This window comes from Nicotiana tabacum, chromosome 9, assembly GCF_000715075.1.
Source record: "Nicotiana tabacum cultivar K326 chromosome 9, ASM71507v2, whole genome shotgun sequence".
Classification (NCBI taxonomy): Eukaryota; Viridiplantae; Streptophyta; class Magnoliopsida; order Solanales; family Solanaceae; genus Nicotiana; species Nicotiana tabacum.
The window spans coordinates 2,654,573-2,670,070 of NC_134088.1; the positions used below are offsets into that span (position 1 = coordinate 2,654,573).

General features: G+C 37.7%; 1 protein-coding gene across 1 annotated transcript; it reads right to left on the minus strand.

The window, feature by feature from the left end:
* Positions 1-5,802: 5,802 nt before the first annotated feature.
* On the minus strand, positions 5,803-7,344 carry LOC107776821 (aspartic proteinase nepenthesin-2-like). The gene has a single exon (XM_016596747.2). The coding sequence runs from the start codon at positions 7,342-7,344 to the stop codon at positions 5,803-5,805; it is 1,542 nt and encodes a 513-aa protein (XP_016452233.2).
* Positions 7,345-15,498: the final 8,154 nt, after the last annotated feature.

Sequence of the window (15,498 nt, forward strand, 5' to 3'; positions counted from 1 at the left end):
AAGGAATTTTATATTAATGTTTATGTGTTGAAATCTATATTGATTTGTGATATATATTTTGTATACTGGTTTGGGGACTAAAGCCTTGGTGCTTTCTACTCCGATATATTTTTTACTCATGTTTAAAGAATATAAAAACTTTACTGGGTATTAAATTTGAATATGGTTTTAAGAATATAATAAACTTCATCGTTTATGTTTTGAATGTTTGGTTTGGTATTCAGTTTGAAGATATAAAACCTTCACTGATTTTGAAAAGTTCTGTTTATTGCCAACTTTACAGAAAAATAGCAAATGAGGACCAAACTAATGTTAATGGAATGGATGCTATTGTTACGAGTGTTGCTGCCTCGTCGAGCCGTTCAACTCCTACTCATGCTATGGCACCAGCAGAAAAACTTGGAAAGTTTTTCGGTATTGACTTCAAATGTTGGCAAATGAAGATGCTCTTCTATCTTACTACGTTGAGTTTGCAGTGATTCCTCAAGGAGGATCCTCCGGTCGTGGCTGAAGGCACTCTGGATGACGAACGATTTGTTTTAACTGAAGCATGGAAACATTATGATTTCTTGTGCAAAAACTACATTTTGAGTTGTTTAGAAGATAGCTTGTACAATGTCTATAGTGTCATGGAAACTTCAAAAGCGTTATGGAATGCGCTTGAGAAGAATTACAAGACTGAGGATGTCGGACTTAAGAAGTTCGTGGCTGCAAGATTTTTGGATTTCAAGATGGTTGACACTAGGTCGGTCATAACTCAAGTCCAAGAATTACAAGTCATTGTGCATGACCTCCTTGCTGAAGGTATGGTCATAAATGAGGCCTTTCAAGTTGCCGCTTTCATTGAGAAGTTACCTCCGTTGTGGAAAGACTTTAAGAACTATCTAAAACACAAGCGTAAGGAAATGACACTTGAAAATTTGATTGTTCGTTTGAGGATAGAAGAAGACAACAAAAATGTTGAAAAGAAGTCACGTGGCAACTCGACAATAATAAGGGCTAACATTGTTAAGGAGGCACCACAAAATAAGAAGAGAAAGAAGGCTTTTGGACCAAAGAATTACCCAAGCAAGAAAAAATTCAAGGGTAATTGCCACAACTGTGGAAAGTTTGGGCATAATGTCGTGGACTGTCGTGCACCAAAGACTGATGTACAAAAGAAGAAGAATAAGAAGAATCAAGCTAACATGGTTGAAAATGTTGAAGAAATGGAGGACTTGTGTGCCATGTTGTCTTGAATGCAACTTGGTAGGAAATCCTAAAGAATGGTGGATTGATTCTGGAGCCACCCGCCATGTTTGTGCTAACAAGGAGTTATTTTCTTCTTATGCCCCCGCAGGACCCGACGAGACAATTTTCATGGGAAATTCGTCTATATCCAAAATTGAAGGAATTGGCAAGATTGCGTTGAAGATGACATCAGGAAAAATTGTGACTCTAAACCAAGTTCTCCATGTTCCAGAAATTCGCAAGAATCTTGTGTCTACCTCACTTCTTGTCAAGAATGGATTCAAATGTATTTTTGTTTCTAATAGTTTTGTACTAAGTAAGAATTATGTGTATGTAGGAAAAGGTTACCTGAATGAGGGACTTTTTAAGCTAAATGTAATAGCAGTTCCTATCAATAAAGTAAATGTTTCTTCTTACTTACTTGAGCCAAATACTTTATGGCATGCACGCCTAGGTCACATCAACTTCAAAACATTGCAAAAAATGATAAATTTGGAAGTATTTCCAAAATTTGATTGCATTAATTCCAAATGTCAAATATATGTGGAATCAAAGTATGCTAAGCATCCTTATAAATCCGTTGAAAGGAATTCAGGTTCTTTAGACTTAATTCACACAGATATTTGCGAGATGAAGTCAACATCATCTCGCGTTGGGAAAAAGTATTTCATTACTTTTATTGATGATAGTACAAGATATTGCTATGTTTACTTACTTAATAGTAAATACGGAGCAATTAATGCTTTCAAGCAATACAAGAGTGAAGTTGAAACACAATTAAACAAAAAGATCAAGATGATACGAAGTGATAGGGGTAGCGAATATGAATCTCCTTTTGAAGAAATATGTTTGGAAAATGGCATTATTCACCAAACAACTGCCCCTTACTCTCCACAATCTAATGGAATTGCGGAGAGAAAGAATCGAACGTTGAAAGAGATGATGAATGCGTTGTTGATAAGTTCTGGTTTACCACAGAACTTGTGGGGGGAAGCTATACTTACAGCTAACCGAATAATCAACTGTGTACCTCATAGTAAAACACAGTCCATTCCTTATAAAAAATGGAAAGGAAGGAAGCCCAACTTGAAATACTTCAAAGTGTGGGGGTGTTTAGCTAAGGTACAAGTTCCTAAACCTAAAAGGGTTAAGATAGGTCCAAAAACGGTTGATTGTGTATTTATTGGATATGTAACCAATAGCAAGGCATATCGTTTTCTGGTTCATAAATCAGAAAATCCTGAGATCCACGTTAATACAGTAATAGAATCAGATAATGCTGAATTCTTTGAAACTATTTATCCGTATAAAAAGGAAAGTGAATTGTCCTACCAAAAGTCAAAATGACCTAGGGAGGAAAAAACAGATGGTATGCCTAATGAGCAAAATCCGAGAAGAAGTAAACATCAAAGAACATCTACTTCATTCGATCTAGATTTTCGGACTTTCCTGCTAGAAAATGAGCCTCGAACATTCAAGGAAGCAATGTCTTCCTCAGAAGCACAATATTGGAAAGAGGTTGTCAATAGTGAAATAGAATCCATATTGAGCAACTACACTTGGGAATTGGTTGACCTTCCTCCAGGTAACAAAACTTTGGGTTCTAAATGGATTTTCAAGAAGAAAATAAAAGATCATGGTACTATTGACAAATACAAGGCAAGACTTGTTGTCAAAGGATTTAGACAACGAGAAGGTCTTGACTATTTTGACACATACTCGCTGGTAACAAGAATTACATCCATTCGGATGCTAATAGCGTTAGCCGCCTTGTATGGTCTTCAAATCCATCAAGTGGATGTAAAAACAGCCTTCTTAAATGGTGATCTAGAGGAAGAAATTTACATGAACCAACCTAAAGGATTTGTGGTTCCGGGAAAAGAAAAGAAGGTGTGCCGACTTGTTAAGTCCCTTTATGGACTAAAACAAGTACCCAAGCAATGGCGTGCGAAATTTGACCAAACAATGTTGTCAAATGGCTTTAAGATTAATGAATATGATAAATGTGTTTATATTATGAACGTTCCAAATCATATAGTCATTGTTTACTTATATGTTGATGATATGCTAATAATGAGCAAAGACATTGCCGACATTCAAGCTACTAAGCGTATGCTTGCTAGTAAGTTTGATATGAAAGACTTAGGAGTTGCCGATGTAATTCTAGGAATTAAAATCCAAAGGACTCCTCAGGGTCTGGCTTTGTCTCAATCACATTACGTGAAAATGGTATTGGAAAATTCAAACACTTGGAATTCAGAAGTGCAAGAACTCCAATTGACTTAAACCATTATCTTGTAAAGAATAAAGGTGAAAGCACGTCTCAATTGAATTATGCTCGTGTGTTGGGAAGCTTAATGTATGTCATAAACTGTAGACATCCTGATATAGCTTGTGCAATAAGTAAACTTAGTTGAATAACAAGTAATCCCAACAAACGTCACTGGTTGGCAATGAAACGAGTTCTGGGATATTTGGAATATACCCAAGACTACGCTTTGCACTACAATAGATAACATGCGGTTATCGAAGGATATAGTGATGCAAATTGGATAACCGGCTCAACAGAAATAAAGTCCACAAGTGGATATGTTTTTACTGTTGGCGGAGGAACAATATTTTGGAAGTTTTCCAAACAGTCGTGCATCGCTCGCTCTACAATGGAATCAGAGTTTATAGCTTTGAATAAGGCCGGCGAAGAAGCTGAATGGCTTCGAAATTTCTTAGAAGGCATTCCGTTCTGGCCAAAACCTTTGGCTCCTATATGCATACATTACGATAGTGAGGCTGCAATAGGATGGGCAGGGAGCGTTATGTATAACGGAAAGTCTCGTCATATACGACGAAGACATAAAACCGTTAGACAACTACTCTCTAGTGGAATTATCACTATTGATTATGTAAAATCAAAGGATAATGTGGCGGATCCGCTTACAAAAGGCCTAACTAGAGAGGGAGTTGAGAAATCATCTAAGGGAATGGGACTATGGCCGAGGAGCTCTAGGTTCAAGTAGCTCAAACAAAGTTGTGATTGACCGGTTCAACATTGTCAAAGTAAAATCTTTGGTCCCTTCTCGTGATGAAGACAATTATCAGTAACAAGGATAGAACTTTACACGTTCTTTAATGATAACCTAAGTTTGATGTGGTATTTATCAAATAGTGTCAATCTAAAGGATTACACATCACCTATGTAAGTGTGAAGTGGAAGCCACATCAATGAGAATTCTGTAAGGCCAATTCTCTACGCACTTATGAAACCAGGAGGTGTTCATGGCTGAAACAAACACAACAATGAGAATCAAAGACGGTTAAGGGTTGGTTGTGTGACATATGATTGTCTAGGTATACACTAAAGTTCGACGGTTCAAAGATATCAAATCTACTGATTGACCGAGTATATCCGACATATGCTCACTACGGAAAGTTCAAAGGAAAACCAACTTATCCAGATGCAATTAATCCTTACTTGCAAATTACATAGCTTTCATCTATGTTCATTCTTGTTACATTCATTCCCATTCATGTGGGGGATTGTTGGACTTTAAGCCATTGGGCTTTAAAGATTAGAAGTGTGAATTGGGAAATGGTGGGAAATAAAATGGAGGGAAATGAAAATTTTGAAAAATTTGAATCAAGGGAGCTTTTTTCATTTATGACAAATGAACTTTGTCCCTCATTGGTGAGGGACAACTACACATGTGTGTATAAATATAGGATCACTTCTTAGAGCTCTTAAAGAAGTTGAAGAGAATGAAGCCTCGCGTCGTCGTTATCGCTCGGCTCGGCTTCGGCTTCGGCTTCGGATTTGGATTTGGATTTGTCAAATGATCGACCGATGAGATTAATTTTTTGGACAAAGTTTATCTAATTAATTATTTAAGAATTAATTAAGTGTCAGTCAGTTCATTAACAGAATTAACTAGAATGTACAATCCAAAACGCTGAACGTTGCTTTCCCTTCTGTTCACATTATGAACAGACGTCACACCTCTTCCGACAATTGCCTATAAATTCTGAGGCATGGCTTCCTTTTCACATACTGAAAAATTACAGAACTTCCTTCTGAAAATCCTGCATTCTACTTCGTAGTTTCTCTTTTAAATTCGTAAGTGTGATTTTGCTCCGTTCTTTGATTTCGTTGGTATCCTGCAGTTTGTATTGCCACTGTTGCGGAAGGTTTATTTCGTTTCATCCTGGGAGGATTTAATCCATTACCTTGGCAACTTATGAGGGGGTTAAAATTCCTTAAGGACGCGCAAGGAAATTGTGGACTCGGAATATTTCTTATCGTTTACAGTTTTTTCAGTTTCTTCTAACAGTTTTCTAATTTCTGTTTTAACAAAGTACCGACCACATTATCTTTAAACCTATGATCTATGAGAAATTTATGATAGGAAAAAAAAATCTTACAATCACTCCCTGCAAATCCTACGCTTGACAATGCATGATTCTAACAAAAAAGATTGCAATAGTTTTTGTAGGATTTACGAAAACAAACCGAAAAGAAGAAATGCTAATAATGGTAAACTTGGATACACCTTTATAGTGTAACTTAGAAATTTATATATTTTAATCACATGCATCTAGGTCGAAGGACAAAGAATTTGCTGAAGTATCAAAAGTTAATGCTACACCTTGGAGTTGATTAACACCTAATATTGAGATGTCTTGATCTGTTCCTACAAAAGCCAGGCAATAGTGACCACGAAAGTGAACCACAACTCGTTCTTGTGCCAAAAACAACATTGTACCTGGATTTTCACTGCCGAAATACAACTTCACGACAGGAAATACTAAACCAGGACCATTTGGATTATCTTTATAGCAAGTGTCGAAAGGTCCGACTGGATTGTTAACCATAGGAATATCTCGTACTTCAGCTCTAAACGCGTAGCGGAATATGACATAAAAATCCTTAGGAAAAGGGGTAAAGGTCGTTCCTGTATCCACGATGACTCCACCACGCATATTTGGTTTGAAATTCCACCATGAGGGATTGACCAAAACTTCTTTGTCATTAATAAAAATTTTATAAAGGTTAACGTAGAAAAATGAACGGTACCTTCTGTTTGGTAGTAATTTTGCTGATTTTGCTCTTGGATATGAGCTGTTATGAAAACTGATGGTAGATCCCTTTCCTGAATGAAATCTTGGTAGACACATGGAAAATAGTGACGCTCCAAACTGTGATGGTAAAGAATATCCACCTTTTTTTTGTGGACGTACTCTGCGTCCAAGGCCAGCAATTCCAGAGAACCAATCACTGAAATTTGTTCCACTGGTTTGATCTTTGCCACATCCAAACATAACCCTAATTGGTCTTTGGTCTAAAACAAAAGTAATTACATCATCGGCCATGTACCCTTTTGTTCGTTGTCGACTCCCATATGTCATTTCATAGTGACACTCAGAACTATCTAGATCACAAGTGAAAGCTGAGTCCTCAAAAAAGCAATATTTTGAACCGTATCGCAAGCAGTCAACTTTTCGAAAAGTTTTCGATGCAGTAGAATTATATAATGGATTTTGAAACTTTTGTTTGTAGCACTTATTTTCCTCGCATGGTCCACATTGCCACCAAACTAAATCACTGCCAGTGTCAATTACCAAAAAACTTCTAACTTCGTCACTGCCTAACAAAAAAGATGCAACATACTCGCCATTTGAGTAATAGGCACCTGTTGTTTTTGGTACAAGTTCGCGCATCTTGCTCCCTTGCACGTCGTGTTGCCTTTTCACAGTTGCATTTGCATCATTTGGATTGTCATTTGGAGGAACCATCCCTTTTTTAACATCGTTACCATTTTCAAAATCAAGAACCGAAGCCAAATAACTTTCTCTAGCATGAGATCGAGCAAGTCTACTTTCAAGCAATGAGTCGTAGTCCTTAAAGTTTAATTTTTCAAATACATCGCGATGGTAAATAGTAAAAGTATAGGACGGCATTGGAGGATCTGGAAGCTTAGTTGGATCAAGAGACATGAATCTTTCTTTAGCTAGGTTAATATAAGTGGAGTTAAGGGGTGAAAGATATTTCTCATTAGCCGAAACAGCAATCAGAATTGAGAAAATAATTGACCTCAAAAGGTGAATATGGAACAGGTTTTCCATTTGTATAGAACTTAGAACAAAGGTATTTTATCAATTCTTTCATTCGGTATGAAATAGGATCACCACTTCCTGAAATCATCTTTATATTTTATTGTAAAATATTTAATTCTACGTCAAAATAGGAAGAAAAACCAGAGCTAATTATAGAGATTTGATTCTCTTTGACAAGCCATATATAGTGTAAAGAACTAGGAATGAAACAATTAAATTCTCAATAAAGACAATAATAAAGGTTTTACCTTTTTTCCTTTGATATAATAAATGATAAGAGGATCAGAGTTTGATCACCTACTGATTTTTATCAAATGAAAGAATATTTTTAATTTTGTGCGAAATCTGATGAGATATACAAGAATTAGGTATGGGATATGTATTATTTAGGAACTTTATTAATGTAGCTCAACTACTATTCAAATTGTATTAAGCATCCACTGATAAAGGGACAATACCGTGGATGGATGCTTAATACCTTAAGCTGGTTGTACATTTAAGTTCGTTGACTGGATAATTGAGGCATGAATTTTTATGTAAGCTTTTTAAAAAGGAAGTAATAACCACTGGCTAATAGTTTAGTTGTTCTTAGAGGAGTTCAATTTTTGCAGCTAAAAATGGAGCGGGATGGTGTATATAACGCCCTGAAAAAAATTTGCCGCCCTAAGGCTGACCAGCGACTATTAGGAATTTAGGCTTTATGCAGGCTAGTTGCAGCCTGAAAATCGAATTGTGGATGGGTTGCTTCCCTTCACTTCTTACATCATCTATGTACATCGGTATGGAGCAGCATTCTTGTCTGCAATAGACAAATAACCAGTGGCGGAAGTAGGATTTCTACCGATGGGATTCACAAAATAAAAGAAGTAAATATACAAAGAAATCAAAGGGATCCTCTAAATATATGTGGATAAACCCCTTCAACCACCCTGGCTCCGTCTAGGCAAATAACCTGGACCTCTTTAAAAGCTTCAGCTCAATTAGGCCATGTAAATGAGTTCTTCATAATTCTATTGTCTATAATTAGTGTGGGCATTCGAAAAAATCATCGTACTCATCAGATCCCCATTTTGCTAATACGTTAACCATTTGATTTTCTTCCCTAAAACAGTGTAGAGTGCTATACCACTCCGCTGAAGAACATTGAGTCAAGTTTTATAGCCGTAAAATGCCAAAAAATGAGAAAAGGCCATGGAGAGGCGATGATTATTGTTCCTTAGTTCGTTTTTTATGGGCAGGCAAAATTTAAGCGATTTAGATCCGGTCGCCCGGGCCCATGCAGATGGCGTGGGTTATATAGCACACGAAAATCTTGGAATCGGGCGAAATTCTAGTTTTATGGCCCTAAAACACCAAAAAGGAGGAAACGTCATGGAGAGGCGATAGATATTATTCCCTAGGACATTTTTAATGGACCGGAAAAATTTTAGGCGATTCAGATCTGGTCGCCCGAACCCATGTAGATGGTGTGGGTTATAGTATACGAAATTCTAGTTTTATGGTCCTAAAATGCTAAAAAGGAGGAACGGTCATGGCGAGGCCATGACTATTGTTCCTTAGGTCTTTTTTTATGGGTCGATAAAATTTTAGGCAATTCCGGTCTGTCACACCTCCTTTTAACCTACATTCCCGGAAGAGGTGTATAAAGGAGTTTTTCCAATTTAAGTGACAATCGAAATGGGATTATTTTATTAAAGATTCAGAGTCGCCACTTGAGATAATTTATGGTGTCCCAAGTCACCGGTTTTAAATCCCGAATCGAGGAAAAGATTGACTCTGTATTACAGTCTGCGAACCAGAAATTCAGGTAAGGAATTTTGTTAACCCGAGAGAAGGTATTAGGCACTCCCGATTTCTGTGGTTCTAGCACGGTCGCTCAACTATTATAATTGGCCTATTATCTGATTTTAGTACATATTTTAACCTATGGTTCAATTTTAACTTTATAACCGCTTTAATTAATTATTAAGAAGACTCAGCGTTATACAAAACATGTCTTTGGATCACTCCACATGAAATGCACTCGTGATCCGCGACATATTTTATTTAACATTGTTAGGATTCGAATTTGGGTCATATGAAATGCACACCTAAGTTTAAGGAAATTAATTATTAAAATAGCGCGCCTAAAGCAGCTACACACTTTTTAACTTTGCGAGGGCCATGAAAATTTGCTAAATGGCGCGCCTTGATTTTTTTAAAGACAAAACAAAATTAATTAAAACGGGGGTCGTGCAATCAATATTTTATTTGGCACGGCGCACCTCAAACCCAATTTAAAAGGAAATTCAAACTAGATGTCTGAGGGCCATAAATTGTGACTTAATTAATAGCTCACCTCAAATTAATTAAAAGGGATTACCCATTAAATAAGGCCTAATGAAATTGTAACCATTTTTAATTAGGAAGAATATAAGTTAATTTGAGTGAACAAATGCCAACAGGCCCAAAAATATGTCATTCCAATTTTGCACATCACTTCAAATCCAGGCCCATAAAGAAAAACCAAGCCTCAATGAAATCAAACTATGCTAGGGCCGAGGATCGAATCCACACAGGCATGGCTAGTGCTGAGTTAAAGCCAACCTTCAACAAACAGATTTCTTATACCAAGATGGATCATAGCTCAAAATAAACACACAATTTAGAGCCTAAAGTAATCAGTGCCAACAACTAAATGTATTAACTAGGAAACTTTATTCATTATTCATCTTTACCTCGTTAACTCTCAAATTCATGTGTATTACTAAAACACTCCACATTTGAGATGCATTCTAACAAACCATATCTTCAAGAGTCGAACCCGACATTATCAAGTTCGGACAGATTTCAAAGAAAGCATGCTGCCCTTATTTAACTCGATTTTACCAATATGTTTCATCTTGTCCTTGTATTATTGAATTAGAAAAATTGATCCATTCAAACAGTTGCATTCCCAATTCACGAAGGCCAAACTCAAGTAAGGAAACGAAAGGGCATGCTCAAAACCTCATGAAGCTTAAATTCCATGCTGACATTTAATTCATAACTTAAGATTAAAACACTAATTGATCTATATGACAGCAACAAATAATTAAACATCAATTACAGTTTTGAAAGAACACACGGAAGGAAAGAAAACTGAAGACGAGACATCAGATATGCTTTCATAGCTAAACAGATAAGAGATATCTCGTAGGGCACCTACTTAGCCACATAGAGCTCAAACTTAAAAGAAACGAGGCCAAATAGAGGCTAAAATCAACAAACTATTGTCCTAGATTAGCATTAACTACAAAGAAACAATGAACTGAGCTATGAAACACCATAAATACAAAGTAATAAGGCTAAAATCGTAATAGAAAACTGAAAGCATGTTTTGAACTTTAGAATTTTCATTTCTATTCCTCGAATCAATCTTCATATGGGGTAGAATGAAGAAGTGTACCTGGAAATTGAAAAAAGAAGAAAGAGGTAAGGAAGCAGTAAGTAATAGGCAGCCCAGCAATCGACACCCAGGAGGAATAGATCAAGCCAAATACCAGCTTACTTTAGCCAATGAAACAATAAAATTCTCTCACAAAAAAATCAATAGAACAGTGATCCCATCAACTGATTTAAACCAACTTTTCTAATACCGAGTTCAATCCATTTTTCCAACTCAAAGAAAATTAGAAATTACTTCTGCAATGGAAAACTTCTCAATCCGAAACCCAGAAGCAATGGAACCGCCCTTTTTTAAGTTCAGCCCTCTTTTATTTCTTTCTGATTTTTCTATTTCTTCATTTTCTGTCTTGAATGCCAAGTTAAAGAGTCTTTATAGGCAAGGCGTTTAGGGCAGCTTCAAAGTATCAGTTTTTCACTTAAAACCTTTTTGAATTCTCGTTTTTGCTCATACTCTTAATTTTAGAATCAGGTTTTCACCTCAGTCCTAAAGGCACCTTCCTAGAAGCTGCCTAAATCAGTTACAGATATATTCCCTAAACCAGATTTCCAAATTACCCCTTAGGCACCCTGTTATTACTTCTGAAAACCAGACCCAAAAATGGGTCAGAATTGACCCAATAACCCAAACCAATTTGGACGGGATGCTCTTTGCCAAATGGATCAGAGACAACCCAAAGCCCAAACGAACACTTATCTATTTGAAGAGAAAATCTGCAAGCCATGATAACATGAAATGATTTCAAAGCAAACCGACTTAAATTATTGATCAATTAACACAACTAGGTAGGGAATTAACTAAGTTGAAATAACCTAATTAAACTAACTTGAGTGACTTAAACAGAAAGTCAAGATTAGAGAATTAGTCATGATATTAACACAACAGACTAAAGAAATCAGAGAACAGGCTTTCACGAAGAAAAAAATAGTGAATAGAAGACAAATTTAAACTCGGAAGATTAATTAAGTTTCAGCCAAATTAGTATAAGAAAACTAAGCTAGAGAAAGGGGAAGGAGAAAGAGAATAAGATAGTAAAAGAAAGAAAAGACAAGAGGGGAAAGGAGCTTACCAATTCAGAACTCGAAACCTATTGGAGACAAAGGACCTAACAAAACTAATGTCGATCATTTGTTATCTGTCAAGGACAAACTGAACGACATCAGTTTTGTTGAATCCAAACTTCAAAACTCAAAGGAACAGTGTCCTAAGACCATGCATGTTCCAGGTCCGATAGAAAAATGATTTTTGAACTTTCAGGGCTCAAACTCAGATTTAAGATTCGAGAAACTCCGGCAAAATTCGAGTAAAACAGAGTGAGGATTTGGCATGAGGGGGTCGTGGTGGCTATGTGGTGTTAATTTGGGGTCATTTGGGACCGGCACCACCGGGCTTGAGGTGGGGGAATGGAGGCGGCGCTTTAGGGTTTTTTGGGTGAATCTCTGAAGGTTGGGTGAGAGAGGTGAGACGAAAAGGGGGGTGAAGGGTTCGGACACTTATATATTTACTGGTGCCCATTTCACAGCCGTTGGATCACATGAGATCAATGGTTGTGATGGAAAGAAAGGAAACGGCGTCGTTTGGTTACTGGTGGGGGCGGACCGGGTATTGGAGGCGGGTCTGGGTCTGGATTGGGCGGGTTTAACGGGTTTAAGGGAGCATTGGATTGGGCTTGACAGAATTGAAATAAAAACTGCCCAAAAATCTGATTCAATGCTTTTCCCTTTTAAAAATTATTTCTTAATTCTTTTCCTTCTTTTTGTTTCAAAATTAAAATAAAAACCTAAACTAAATCCTAAATCAAATTAATCCTACCACATTAAATTATTTAACTCTAACTAATAATTACCACAATTAATTAAAAACTAAAATTAAATAAAAAACTACCAAAATGCAAAAACTAAAATTAAAAAGTGCAAAAATAAGTTATTTTTTGTGATTTTTCTATTTCTTATAAAACAACTAATTTTTTAATTAATCTAAAAATATAAAATTAAATCCTAAATGCAAAATGCAACATATTTTTGTATTTTTTTCAAAATTAACATGCACAAACAAATGCAAACAATTAACAGAAATGCTACAAAGAATCTACGAAATTGCAAACAATGGAAAAATTATTTTGTTTTGAATTTGTGGGAGTAATTCATATAGGGAAAAATCATGTGCTCACAGGGTCCGCTAGCTCGGGCCCATGTAGATGATATGGGCTAAAGCACATGAAAATCTGGGAATCGGGCGAAATTTCAGTTTTATGGCCCTAAAACGCCAAAAAATCGAGCAACGGTCATGGAGAGGCAATGACTATTGTTCCTTAGGTCGTTTTAGATGGAATGGAAAAATTTAGGTGATTCGGGTACGGTCGCCCGGACCTATGCAGATGGCGTGGACTATAGCACATGAAAACCTGGAAAACAGGTAGAATTCTAGTTTTATGGCCCTAAAATTCCGAAAAACGTGGAACAATCATGGTTAGGCAATGACTATTGTTCCTGGTGTCGTTTTTAATGGACCTACAAACTTTTAGATGGTTCGGGTCTGGTCCCGCACCCATGCAAATGGTGTGGGCTATATTGCACGAAAATCTGGAGAACATGTGAAATTTCAGTTTTATAGCCTAAAACGCCAAAAATCGAGGAACAGCCAAGGCAAAGCGCTACCTTAGGTTATTTTTTATGGGCCAAAATTTTTTAGGTGATACGGATCCGGACAGATAGCGTGGGACATAGCACCCGAAAATATGCCCACGGGCATAAGCCCGGGCGTCCGGACCCGAATCGCCTAAAATTTTACCGGTCCATAAAAATGGCATAATGAACATTATTCAGTGGCTCGCCATGACCGTTCCTCCTTTTCTGGCATTTTAGGGCTATTAAACAAGAATTTCGCCCGATTTCCATATTTCGTTTGCGATTGCGCAAGCCACCGCCGTAGCTCGAGCGCCCAAACCCGAAATGCCTAAAATATTGTCGGCACATAAAAGAATGACCTAAAGAGCATTAGTCATCGCTTCGCCATGACCGTTTCTCCTTTTTGGAGTTTTACGGCCATAAAACAGAAATTTTAAACGATTTACCAGATTTTTGGGTGATATAGCCCACGTCACCAGCATGGGCCTAGGCGCCCGAACCCTCGATCGCCTAAAATTTTACTGGCCCCATAAAAAACAACCTAAGGAACATTATTCATCGCCTCGCCATGATAGTTCCTCCTTTTGTGGCGTTTTAAGACCATAAAACTGGAAATAGGCTTGATTCCCAGATTTTCATATTTTATAGGCCACGCCGCTGGTGTGGGCTTGGATGCCCCGACCCATATCGCCTAAAATTTTGACGGCCCATAAAAAGTGTCCTAAGGAACATTAATCATTGCCTCGCCATGACTGTTCCTCCTTTTTGGTATTTTCGGGCCATAAAACTGAAATTTCGCCTGATTCCAAGATTTTCATGATCTATATGGCGCGGCTCCGGGCGCTCGGACCTAGATCGCCTAAAACATTTTCGGCCCATAAAAAATGACCTAAGTAATATTAGCCATTGCCTCTCCATGACTCTTCCTCCCTTTTAGTGTTTTAGGGTCATAAAATTAGAATTTCGCGTGATTCCCAAATATTTGTACGTTATAACTCACGCCGTCGGCGTGGTCTCGAGTTCTCGGGCCCAGATCGCCTTAAATTTTTCCAACTCACAAATGACCTAAGGAACATTAGCCATCACCTCACCATTATTGTTCCTCCTTTTTTGACATTTTAGGGCCATAAAACTGAAATTTCGCCCGATTCCAAGATTTTCGTATACTATAACTCACGCCAGCGACGTGGGCCTGGGCGCTCGGACTCGGATCGACTAAAATTTTATCGGTCCATCAAAAACGAGCTAAGGCATATTAGTCATCGCCTCACCATGATCGTTCCTCCTTTTTTGGAGTTTTAGGGCCGAAAAACTGAAATTTCGGCCCATTCCCAAATTTTCGCATGTTATATAGCCCACGCCACCCACGTGAGCCCGGATCACCTAAAATTTTGCCGGCCATGACCTTACCACCTTTTTGGGATTTTAAGGCCATAAAATTCGACTTTCGTCCAATTCGCAGATTTTCATGTGCTGCAGCCTACGCCCCCGACATTGGCGCAAGCTCCAGGACCCGGATCGCCAAAAATTTTGTTGACCCATCATAAACGACCTAAGGAACGTTATTCATTGCCTCTCCATGATCATTCCTCCTTTCTTGGCATTTTAGGGACAAAAAACTAGAATTCCACCTGATTGAAGAATGTTTATGTGCTATTACCCACGCCGGAGACATGGGTCGGGCGCCTGGACCAGGATCTCTATAATTTTTTTGACCTATCAAAAATGACCTAAGGAATATTAGTCATCGCCTCGCCATGACTGTTCCTCACATTTTTGCATTTTTGGGCCATAAAACTAAAATTCTGCTCGATTCCAATATTTTCATGTCCTATAGTCCACACCACCGCCGTAGGCCCCAACGCCTGAACTCGGATCTCCTAAAATTTTGTCAGCCTATTGAAAACGACCTATGGAACAATAGTCATTGCTTTGCCATGACCGTTCCTCTTTTTTGGCGTTTTAGGGCCATAAAACTGGAATTCTGCTCGATTCCCATATATTCATGTGTTATATTGTCCACGCCACCGGAGTGGGCCCGGGCGCCTGGACTCAAATCGCCTAAAATTTGACCGGTCCATCAAAAATGACCTAAGGAAAATTAGTCACCAC

Bases quoted from the DNA above. Each gene is read 5' to 3' on its own strand.
- LOC107776821 (XM_016596747.2), bottom strand. From the start codon at position 7,344: ATGGAAAACCTGTTCCATATTCACCTTTTGAGGTCAATTATTTTCTCA.